This window comes from Condylura cristata, unplaced genomic scaffold (assembly GCF_000260355.1).
Source record: "Condylura cristata isolate star-nosed mole 26May11 unplaced genomic scaffold, ConCri1.0 scaffold00010, whole genome shotgun sequence".
Lineage (NCBI taxonomy): Eukaryota > Metazoa > Chordata > Mammalia > Eulipotyphla > Talpidae > Condylura > Condylura cristata.
In genome coordinates, this window is record NW_004567111.1 from 37,039,292 (window position 1) to 37,051,567 (window position 12,276).

The 12,276-nt window shown below is 41.9% G+C and overlaps 1 protein-coding gene across 3 annotated transcripts in view; it reads right to left on the minus strand.

The window, feature by feature from the left end:
- Positions 1–573: 573 nt before the first annotated feature.
- TSC22D1 (TSC22 domain family, member 1) overlaps positions 574–12,276 on the minus strand; it is a 107,394-nt gene continuing 95,691 nt past the window's right edge. The window contains exons 1-3 of one of the 3 annotated variants that reach the window (XM_004680136.2): positions 4,321–4,406; positions 3,160–3,211; positions 574–1,964 (exon numbers count right to left, since the gene is read on the minus strand). In XM_004680136.2, coding sequence (XP_004680193.1) covers positions 1,707–1,964; positions 3,160–3,162 — 261 coding nt within the window. In that variant the 5' untranslated portion in view covers positions 3,163–3,211; positions 4,321–4,406 and the 3' untranslated portion in view covers positions 574–1,706. Of the gene's footprint in view, positions 1,965–3,159; positions 3,212–3,630; positions 4,069–4,320; positions 4,407–12,276 lie in introns of those variants that run through there. The other 2 variants (XM_004680135.2, XM_004680134.2) reach the window with 2 other exon arrangements.

The following is a 12,276-nucleotide window of genomic DNA, read 5'->3' on the forward strand; positions in this document are numbered from 1 at the left end:
CCCAGTTATTAGCTTGAACATTCCCGGGAGCTAGAAACTCACTCCACACTCAGACAGACATCCTACCCCAGGGTGATAAGAGTTCTTTAGGTAGACACCAGTTTCTCTCTCCAGTTTCCAGCTTCCGGTCCAGGGGTGTCTTATTAGGATCATAACACAGAATAAGGCTCATTCACCTCTCAGCTGGCAAACATCAGAAGATTAAGACTTTCATGAACTCCTAGAATTCGAAAGCCACAGGGGAGTTTAGAGGCTCTCTCTTTCCATGCTTCCCACCAGCCCTGAGGAGGGAAACTACTCATCCAGGTCACACAGTTAGAAGAAGTATTGAGCTCTTGTCACCTTCACTGTCTCTCTTCCCAGCATGGTCAAAAAAAAAAAAAAAAAAAAACAAACACCCCACACCGTTCTATTTCCCCCCTACTTCCATAATCAAACCACTAGCGCACCCCTACTTTACCCAACCTTGTCACTTCCCTTTGGGAGTTTACTAGTCAAGTTGTTTTAACTTTACCTACAAATAGTTGTGGATATGACCACAATCGGGTTAACAGTATACTATGGAAACACTTGTTTATCAACATTTTATATGCTTTATTGAAAGTTGACAAGTGCAACAGTTAAATACAGTGACACCTTACAACTGTGTAGAGAACATGCACAGAAACATATGCATATAACTACTATACAGGTAATATGCAGAAACCCCTACTGGGAAACTCACTTCATTAGCTAGCACTGATCATTCTTCAAAGTATTCAACCAGCTCAATCAAAGGACTTCAGTGAACAGGGATTTACTTCAAGATATTCAGCAGCTAGATTTCAGGTTACACAGAGAGACTATAAACTGTGCCAAATTCTTAAAATTTCTTTCGGTGTGGTTTTCTTCATGGAACATTTTAGTGTAAGTCTCTATATAAAAGACACTCCACACCTCTTCAGACAGCCAATGAAACATCTAAATTTCAATCTGTACAACCTAAATAGTAGTTACAGTCCTCTATTGTACAAAAGTTACACTACATACACAAATATACAATAAGCAAAACAACCTTTGTGGTAAGTAAGATAGCCTAGGTCCCAGCTACCTGTCACCGTTTTTTAGTCACTCAAATAGTTTTGTGTCATCCACTGTTTCAGAAAGAGGCACAGTACTATGTTTTATGGATGTTGGTGACAGTCGTCAATCTGTATGATGAACAGTGTTTCGTTCCCCTCATTTTAGGTGAGACTACGCATCAGTCTTTACACTTCGCCTCCCCTTTCCAGTTCCTCGCGGGGGGGAGAAGAGAGGAGAGGCCAGTGGCACAGCACTGCTTCGTGACCCCATAGTACAACACCAGCAAGCAGGCGCGCGAGAAGGCTGGGAGTGGGGTGGGGAGCAGGGTAGGGATGGAAAGGCACACAGCTCCTCAGCATGAATTAGACCACTTCTCACGTATCTGCCAAGCTGCATCATGAGGTCCCAGTATATCCATGCTAATTCTCTGATTAACCTTTAATTCACTCAGCTAAAAAATTTCTTCAAGCCCAAAGCATATGAGTGTTTAATACTGGAAAAGAGATAATGGCATATGTCAGTCTCACGTCTCTCTCGCAGCGAGCAATGAAATGGGTGACTGTGGAGGTGGGTTCCCCCTAGCACATCTTCTCCGATCTGTTCAGTTCCGACAGCAGCAGCCAGCTCTGCCGAGGCATAGGCGGCTATGCGGTTGGTCCTGAGCCCTGGGATGCGGGCTGGGCGGGAGGCTGCGTGGCGCCCTGTGGCTGTGTGGTGGCAGGAGGGGAGCCAGTCTGCAGCTGGGCCTGAAACTGGGCAAGCTGCTCTGGACTGGCCAGTGTCTTCAGCAGGTTGTTTTCCTGCTCCAGCTGGGAATTTTTCTCTATTAGTTCTTTGATTTGCTCTTTGAGGACCTCCACTTCCTCTCTAACCGCATACATCAAATGGCTTTTCACCAGATCCTGAAAGGGAGAAGGGGGGGGGGGGTGAAAAGAAGGTTTAGTGTACCATTTACCACTGCCTGGGCTCTGCATTTCTACAGCATTATCTTGCATAAAGATGGATACTTTCCCTAAAGTATCCAGTATCCAGCTGGAGAATTCAATAAAAGGAACTTGGGGTGATCGACAGAATACCGCCACAACTGTATGCTGCTTAAGTTGAATGTGTGCGCGGTCAACTTTTTAAAAGTCTATGCTTCCTCTGCGGGCAGCAGCCTCCTTGGGATACAAGCTGCACCTAGGCTCGGCCTCCCGGCAGGAGCCTGGCCGGCCCTGCCGCCTGGACGCGGAGGCCACAGCAACGGTAGCCACCTCCCCGCCCCAAGTCCCTCCCTCCGCCCGCCTCCCTCAGCACCGGCTGCAGCCAGTTCCTACCGAGCATGTTGCCGCATTTTCCTCCCTCCACCCCTACCGCCCCCCTTTTTTCGTGATTAAGCTGACATCACAGAAACCTGGGCAGACGTAGCAGCCAATGGGGGCTCGAGTTATTTATAGCTCCGAATTAAAGGTTCGGAGTTTGCCTAGCAACAGTGGGCAGAGTATCCCGTGAGAAGAGCCACAGGCGCTGCTCCAATAACAAAGAACGGCCAAGGCGGAAATAAAAAAACAGGAGAAATCCAGGCGCAGGCAGAGCAGACAAAACTTTTCGGATTCTTCGTCATTGTGCAGCAGCCCACATCACGGGGAGTTCGTCTGTATTCATTCGCGTGCGATCGAGAAGGCCGTTCTCGGAGCCCCTCGCGGCTGGGTCGGCCCCCGCGCCCGGGTCCCCAGTAAGCCTCGGGATTCCTAACGCAGCCACATCGGGACGTGCCGGCGGCAGGGCCAGCGCTTCCCCAGCAAGTCCCCAGCCCAAAGGGGCACGTCTGCAAAATTCCCAACCATAGGGGGTGGGTTGGGGGGAGCAGGGGGGAGGGTGGCCGGGGGAGGCTGGACAGAAAGAACATTTGATAGCGTCGGCCCCTTCTGCTCCAAAGCCGCCACGGCAAGAGGCTCCAAGCTGGCAGAATGGAGACAGTGCAGGCATTCCTAAATGTACGGGGGGCAATCCTCTGAACTATGGATGAGCTGCTTCCATCCCCAAGACATCTGGCTTTTTTTTTTTTTTCTTTTTGGTGCCCACATTTAGTATAAATGATTTTTAATCAGTACATACCATAGCTTGCTCGATTTTGTTGTCAATAGCTACCACACTTGCACCAGAGGAGCTGGAAAAGAGGGGGGGAATCGATAAATGAAATTTATCGTGAACATTTGAGATTTTTTTTTCTAGAAAAAAGGAATCCCCACTTCTGTGATGTTACTAGCATCACTTAAAAACTATTCTTTAACACTCTGCAACATACAACCCTCCAGAACACACCAGCCACTCTTACTAACGAATAGCTAGACATTTCCCTATTATAGTGAGCCGTAAAAAAGCAGCTAAATTACATAATGTGGTAAAAGCCTGTTCTCTGGCCAGACCCGTGAAAAAGAAGGCTATTTTAAACATTTCAAAAAGCAACATCCATGTCACCGTAGTCTCTCAGCAATGGACAAAGGAATTCGGCTGGCTATCTTTCACCTGCATCATTACAAGTATCTCCCGAGTAAATTTAAAGAAACTATCCCAGTCGGCATTTACCTATTGTCAAGTCTCACAGAGGCGTTTTCAGTCCCCAGCAAAGATGACAAGAAAGAAATTGAAAAATGTCTCAGTTGGTAAACTCCTAGATCCATCGCCACTGGTCTACACCATTGGGATTTCATGCAATTGCAGCCAAAAATCACCCTCGCGGAAAAAAAAAGGGGGGGGGGAGGGAATACCGGCAGCCTGGTTTGAGCTAGATTTAAAAAAAAAATCTTGGAGCTTTCTGCAGCCCGGGGAGAAAGAGAAATCAGCAGCCCTAATTTGAAGAAACCCGGCTACTAGGGCTTGGTGAGCCTAGAAAGATGCAGATCCCACTGCTGGGTGCAGAGAAAGCTCCCAGGTCGGCCGCCGGGCTCCACTAGGCTCTAGACCAGGACTCCAGGTCTCAGTACAAAATATATGCAGGGAAGGCTTGCGCTGATTGGTTAGTGCGCCACAGGAACCACCTCCATCTCCCTTCTCCGCCCTGCTCCCCCGTTCCCCGCCTTCCTCCCCACCCCACCCCCACCCCGCCCCCAGCCTCCCGATCCCGCTCTCTAGGGTGGGCTAGTCCAGGCCGCACTCCGCGGGGCCGCAGTGCGGGGCAGCGGAGGCCTCGCGCGCCTTGGGAAGTGGGGCCACCACTTCGGCAGAAATCGTCAACGGTCCCTGAAAAACAGGATTGGGGCCCCCGCACGTGCTTACGTTCAAGGGAATCAGACCCTGTCCCCGGAGCTGCCGGTCCCCGCGGCTGCCGATCTGCGAAAGCTTCCTATTTGCAACCAGAACCGTCTGAGCTACTGGGCATGCCCAGTTCCTCCGCTAAAGACTCGCAGGAGCCCGAGTGTCTCGATTTCAATTATCTAGTTCTTACAGGCGGCAGTGATAGGACGATTGTATAAATGGTTTCATTTACAAGGATAATAACTACTGTAATAATTTGCTGTTTTAGAGGTGCATAACTGGGATCCCCAAACCCTTACTTATATTTTTTCACTAGACATATTACATAAATTGAGGCCAAAAAGCGTCCACAAGGTGAAATTCGATGGATCAATTTAAAATCATTTTAAAATCCCTAGAGCCGTTAACTTTAAACTCATCTCCCCTTCTGCAGTTTACAGCTAGAAAAGTCAATCCACAGGTTGAATAGATCTATTGTCAATAAATTCCTAAGCAAGGTTTGTGGGAAATGAAATGGCATCCTATAAAGACTGAGCTTTCTTACACCAGAGGATGGAAATACAAGTATTTCTCCCCGATGAAAAACCAAATTCCTTTTCCAAAAGAAAGTCGAAGAAATCAGGGTGCAAACCAGCTTATCCTCTGTTTATTTTAAATACTCGCAATGGTGAATCAAGTTACAGTTTAAATTTGCTTCATTTTAGGATCATAAACAGTTTGCAATGCAACAGTTCAAAAGGCAAATTTAACCTCTACAATACTGCCCTCTAATGGCGTAATACTGTAAACCAGAAACAAAACACAGCAGGGAAGCTAATCCAGACAAGTATTTCAGCACAAAATGTGACCGCAGAACACCTGCATGTGTGTGTTTCACACGCACGCATCTTGTGTCTCTCAAATATTTGTCCTCAAAGAAACATCCTTTAATTTAGAAGAGTTTAAAGTCTGTAGGAACCTTCTAGACATTGTTTTAAGTTAACCCAATGCTGGCAGGGGGACATTTACTTTTTAGAAGCTGTCCAAAGTGACTTAGTAACCAAGTTTGGTGACTGTGGTAGGTCATAAAAGGCCAATTCTCCTGGGTTAAAAAAAATAGTATAACTATAAAGTTGTAACATTCTTTTTTATCTAAGGATTATTCTCCAGCTTTTCAAAGCTTTTTAAAAATAATGGATGACATTTACTAGCATATTTATTACTTACAAGTTTATATATTATTTTATATGATTCAAATTTATTTTACGTGGGAGCTTAAAAAATTATAGTAATTTGGTAAGTGGGCACATGGTTTCTACAGTTATGGATACAGACAGGATTCTTTTTTCATTTCATAGTTTCTATATTTTGAAAGTTAAATTTATCATTAAATTATATTTGTGATTAAGTCCATTTATGTAATTTAACTGAATACCAGTTGCACAGAAAGTTACTGAAGTGTCATGGTAAGCTGTAAAAGGTACAAAAACTAAACCTCTAAAGTTACACTAAAGAAATACATTTTAAATTCCCAGATAGAGTTTAAAAAGATTCTTATGCTAGCTAAATTTTATTTATTCATGATACCCTTGAATACGAACAGAAAAATAAGATGGTTATATATTTTCATTTCATTCATTTCAACTGATCATCCATTAAGTTACGGATGCCAATATAAGCAGATGTATGCTGAACCCATATCCTTTCAGATGGACACTATGCTAGTTTCTACAACTTTACTACTTTAAGAAAAATTGTAAGATACATCCTGGAACGAATATCCTCTAATATCTGTGTATACTTCTGGACAATTTGTTGAGTCCAAAAGAAATACAACCAAAAGAATGATTAGAAACCTATCTTTCATAGAAATGTGTCACATTAAGGCTGGATTTTTATATGAAAAATGAAAAAAATCAATTTAGCCAGAAATGCTGGTGTTACTGAATTAGCAAGACTGGCCACGCCCTGCTCCTCTTCTCATATCCTAGAGCGCTTGCTAGCAGCAGGCAGAGGTGACTGACCTGGAGTCCATGTTCCAAGGCTCGTAGGTAGCCAAGGCATTGAAAACAACAAAAACTGCCCCACTCTCAAATGTACAGGCTGTTACTTGCGCTCCAGGCCTCACAGGTACAGACTTCCCGGCCTCTCTTCCCACCCTTAGGGGTCTCTCCTGGATCCATGGGAGTGTTTGAAAAAGAAGGCAAAGGAGTGGAGGGAAGTGCTCTGGAGGAAAACCTGTGAGCAGCCACGTCTGATAGTGCAAAAGGCCAAAATCACTTTCGAAAGGTTCATCTATTGACAAGACAAAACATCTAGACCAGGGCCCTGAGTTCAACAAAAACTAGCTCACTGCACAAGGAAAACACACCTATGGCTTCAGGAGAGACCACTACAGGTGGAAAGAGAGTTGTCTTAGGGCCACAGGCCCTGGGCCGGGCCAGCACGGGGAGGCCTGCTCCTGTGAGGACTGAAGCAAGAAACAGCCTGCACTTGAGAGTGGGCAGTTTTGTTGTTGTTTTTCTGTCTTGTGTGCCTACGAGTCTTTTTCCTGGATTCCAGTTCAATGACCTCTGCATGCTGTTAGCAAGTACTTCAGGTTATGAGCAGAGCAGGGCTGCCCAGTGTCTTTCTGAGACAGAGTAACACCTAACTTGTTCTCACTGGGGGTCACCATCAAAGAGGAGAAAGCCTGTTTTCCCTCTGTCCAAACATCTTGTCTGGTTTGCCCTATCCCTGACCAAATCATCGCTGTCTAGGGACATCAAGTCACCCCCACTGTCCCAGTTTGCTGGGAATGACGCTGGGAGTAGGTAGAAACGAAACTATCAAACTCTTAAAAGTTGAATTTTAGACAAATATTAAATAATGTTTTGTTGTCAGGTCCCCCACACTCAGAACAAGAAGCAAGGCCAAAGCAATCAAAACAAAAAGATGTTCAACCATACTTTAAATTTCCATAGAAAGGGTAGAAGACAAAGTTGGGGAAATCTTCCCAAAAGGAGAACAAAAGAAAAAGAAATGGAACTGGTGCAAGATTTAAAAAGTTGGACCCAGGAGGTCCAACAACAAAATAGGATGAATTCTAAAAACAGAACAGAGGGAGGGAAATTACAAAAGAAACCGAGGATTTTTTCCAGATCTGAGGGGCCCTAGCCTCCAGGTAAAAGGAGATGGTAACGGGAAAAAAAAGCCTACACCAAAATACATGGTAAAACTAAAGATCAGCAGGGCAAAGAAAATCCTACACACTTCCAGAGAGAAAAGCAAGCTACAAACACAAGAACCAAAATCAGGATGTCATTGCTGGCTCCCAGAAAACAACTGTGAAAATGTCTTTAACATTCTGAGACAAAAAAGGTTCTTCTTTATCTAGAATTTTTCACTTTGCCAGATCATCATTAAGTAAAAAGTAGAATAAAAACACATGTTTCAAATGCCAAAATGAAGGAACAAATCAAGAAAAAAGGAACAGAGATGGACTGCACACCTGTGTGCTTAGTCACGGTCACTGAGCTGCACACTCAAGGCGTGGGTGACAGGGTGGATGCCACGTTTAGCGTACACAATAACGTTTTAAAAAAGGGTTGTTTATTCCAAAAGGAAGAAAAAAGGAAGGGAAGGGAACATGAACCAGGGATGAGGACACTCTAGGGAAGGGATCCCCAACTCACTCCGGTGCCTAAGTGGCAACTGCTGTGCACCAGAGTAGGAGAAAGGAGCTCTGGCTGGAGCTAGAGTGAGTTACACAGAGCGCTGATGGAACACCCTTTCCATGGGAAAGGGTGCTCAAGGCCAAAGACAAATCTAATGGGGCATCTAGGTGTGTTGAAAGGCAGTTTTACAGAACAACAAAAGCAAGAGTTGCTAATACATGAGACTTACACATGGGATTCACATGACAGTATTGATTTTTAAATTTTTATTATTTTATTGGTTTAACTCTAAAAGGCTAGCACTACTGGGAGACTGACGCGAAGAACTGTGTATTGAGAGTGGTATCTAAAAGCCCAATTCTAATCTTCTACAGCTTGATTATAAAATATTTGGAAGTGCAAAAGTAACAAATAAGAGTATAAATAGATTATATATGTAGGTAAGGAAGAAAATAAAAACCGGTAGAGGTTTTTATTCCGCTGAGAGACTGGTAAGCGAGAAAAGGGAACCTACAGGCTTGTCACACAGTCACTCTTTTTGCTCTCTAGGTGTGCACAGGCCTTTCTCTGGAAAACAGCGAGAAAAGCACGAGGGGGCCTACAGAGGGCTCCTTCTCCCGGCTCAGCACAGGCTGCAAAGCAGGCTTGGGAGGCATCTGGCTGACGGAACCAGAGGCTGCCGCCCAAAGGAGCGGGCAGAACAGCTGCTGGAAATCACGCAGGCTGAGGGGCTCTGGGTGCTACCACCAGCCCGAGTTTCTAAAACCCTGTAAGCACGGGGCACCAGAGCTTCAAATATATCAGATTTGGGGCATGCCAATGTAATGGGGCAAAATTAATCCCCGATTGAGGGGTGTTTTTAGCCTGTGTAAAGCAGCTGAAAAGCAAGCCTTGAAAATATCAAACTGTTTCCAAGTAACTTAATTTTGTCCCAAAACAAAGCTCGAGGATGTTAAATACAGGACAGTTCGCAACTAATAATTCACAATGTCTGGCATCCAATGAAAAGTACCAGGCATCCAAATAAGCAGGGAAGTATGACTGACTCATAATGAGAAGGAAAATCAATTAATCAAAATGACCCAGATATGGCAAAGATGACATAATTTGTCGACAAGAGCATTAAAACAATTAGCATAGCCATATTTTATATGTTCAAGAAGGTAGATGAAAACATTAGCGTATTAAGTAGAAATATGGTTGACATTAAAAAAACACATTTTTTAATAAATGAAAAATAAATAAATGAGAAGAAAATACATTGTATGGGAATAACAGCAAATTAGGGAAGAAGAAATATTGGGTAATATGGCAGTAATAGAAATTATGCAAAATAAAATACATCGAATAAAACTGAAAAAAAAAATTTAAAAAGATCAAAGAACCACTGATCTGTGGGTCGTTTCTAACAACCAAACTTTTCTTAGTGAAGTTGCTAAAGAGAAGGGAAGGAAAGTGGGAAAATACTGTAAGAAATCATGGCAATTTCTCCCAAATACTATTTAAACAGTAAATACACAGATCTAAGGAGCTAAACAAAAGCTAAACAGACCTCAAGCAAGAAAATTGTGAAGAAAACTACTCCATGATCAAATTGCTTAAAACCAGTGATAAAGAGAAAAAAAAATCTTCAAAGCAGCCAGAGAAAAGAACTAGCGATATATTCCGAGCAGTAAGAACAACAGGGGACCTCTGGCTGTAAAATGCCAGACAGCAGACAGTGCAGCAGCAAAATGTTCAAAGTACTCAAAGAAAAAATAGGAACTGCAACCTGTGAGCCGAACATTCTATGGCCAGTGAAAATACCTGTCAAGAATGAAATTCATTCTTTTCAGAAATACAAAAGCTGAACGGATTCAGCACTGGCACCATTTTTTAAAGTAAGTTCTCAGGCAGGAAGAAAATGATACTACATGGAAATCTGGATCCACCCAGCAGAATGAAGAGTACCAGAAATGGTAATTTTGTGGTTACATACAATTTCCTCCCTAGCTAGTCAAATCTTTTTTAAAAGGTAACTGACTGATTAAAGTAAAAATAATAACAAGGTATGGGTCAAGGGCTGTAACATTTAGAAATAAATGTGGGACAAAAATAGAACAAAGGCAAAGGGAAGCCGGGGAAGTTAACTGCTTCAATGTTCTCACAGTACTTAAAAGTAGACAGAAAAGTTAAAGATATACTACACTTCTAAAATAATAACAGCTGGAGAGAATGAGAGAAAATAGAAGCCTAAGAAAATGTATGAGTGAAAAACAAGGGGGAGAAGGGAATAAAGAACATAATATAAACAAGTAGCAAAATTAGAGTTAAACCATATAAAGTAATGATCACATTAAATGTAAATGGTCTCAGTTACATACCCTAATAAAGGAGTAGCACTTGCCACACTGGATTGAAATAAAAAAGCTAGATACCGGCCTTCCCTGGTGGCGCAGTGGGTTAAAGCACAGCACTGAGAATCTAAAGCCGCTTCCGCATGAGTTCGATTCCACCTTCCCCGGAGGTGACCACATGGCATGGCAGACCTCTCCTGACACCCCTGCTGCTCCCCTCAGCAGTGTACTTCGTGGATCTGCCTGTTCTGCTCCCCACTCTGTCTCTGGTGAAGCCTCTCGCCGTCCCTGAGCCTCTGGCTCTGTATGCACAAATAAATACATCTTTAAAAAAAAAAAGAAAAGCTAGATACCACCTTATGATGCCTATAACAAATATGCTTTAAATAAAATGGCATGACTGGATAACTAAAAAGATGGAAGTTGCTATTCCACGTTGACACTAACCAAAAGAATACTGTAATGGCTCTATCATTCAGACCAAAGAGACTGCAGAGCAAAGGTCATTTCATAATGAATAAAGGATCAATTCATCTTCCTCTGACTGCTTTTAAGAGACCATAAAAATCCCAAGTACTTGTACTAACAAATGATAACAGAGCTTCAAAAACTGATAGAAATACAAGAACAAATAGAACAATTCACAATTAAAGTTGGAATTTTCAGCAATACTGTCTTAACAATTCAAAGAACCAGGTAACAGAAAACAAGGATACACAACATTGATAAATACTGTTAGCCACTCAACCTAATTGGTTTTTGCAGAACATTCCATTCAAAAACAGTCCACAATTCTTTTCCAGAACCATGGAATTTTCATCAACATAGACCATATTCTAAACCGTAAATCAAGGCTCAATAAATTTAAATGGATTTCAATCTTACAAAGTATGTTCTTTGAGTACAATTAGAAATCAATGATGGGAACTTATCTGGGAAAGCTCCAAATATTTGGAAATAAAATAACACACATTTAAAAACCCCAGCATTCAAATATCCAAAAGCAAAATTAATAAGTATTTTGAGCTGAATAAATATAAAAATACATTGTATCAAATTCCTTTCAATAAAACAACTTAAATGAAATAGACACATTTCTAGAAAGGCACAAACTACCAAAACTCAAAGACAATAGACAACTTAGATCTGTATCTATTTTACAATTTAATTTTCATTTTAAAAAATTTCCTAATCCACACGTAGACACACAAAAATAAACCTCAGGCTCAGATAGTTTTACTGTAAATCCTAGCAACCACTTATAAGAAAGAAATAATGCAAATTCTACAGAAACTTCTTACAGAAAAACACAATTCTCAACTCAGTCTCTGAGGCTAGCATTGCGCTACTACCAAAACCCAGTGAAATCATTAATAAAGAGAAAGAAAACTGCAGATATAATGAGCATGCATACAAATATCATTAACAAAAATTTTAGCAAATTGAATCCAGCTATGTATCAGAAGGGTAATAAATACATGATGGTCAAATGGCCTTTACCCTGTGAATGGCTGATAAATATTAACAAACCAATCAATGTGATTCACTCTATCAGCAGACTAAAGGAGGAAAATTATAGAATCACCTCAGTTGATAACATTCAAGTCCATTCATGATTAAAAAAAAGAAAGAAAGAAAGAGAAAGAATTGAAGGGAACTTCTTCAACTCGATAAAGGACAACTACAACAATAAAAGAAGTTCAGTTGATATAATATTGATGGTAAGAGTGAATGTTTTCCCCCAAGGGTGGAAACAAACAAGAATGACCACTCTCAGCACTCCTATAATGGAGGCTATAAATAGCAGGACAATGATAAAAAGAAAAAAAAGAAAGAAAGAAAAGGGGAAAAAAGCATCCAATTAGAAAGAAGAATACAAAACCCTCAAGTCACATACAATATGGCTGTCTATGTAAAACAAGAATGCATGAATTAATAGGACTACCAAGAATGTTTATCAAGGTCCTAACAATATTTCTTTTTTTTTTAATTAAAAAAGACAAGTG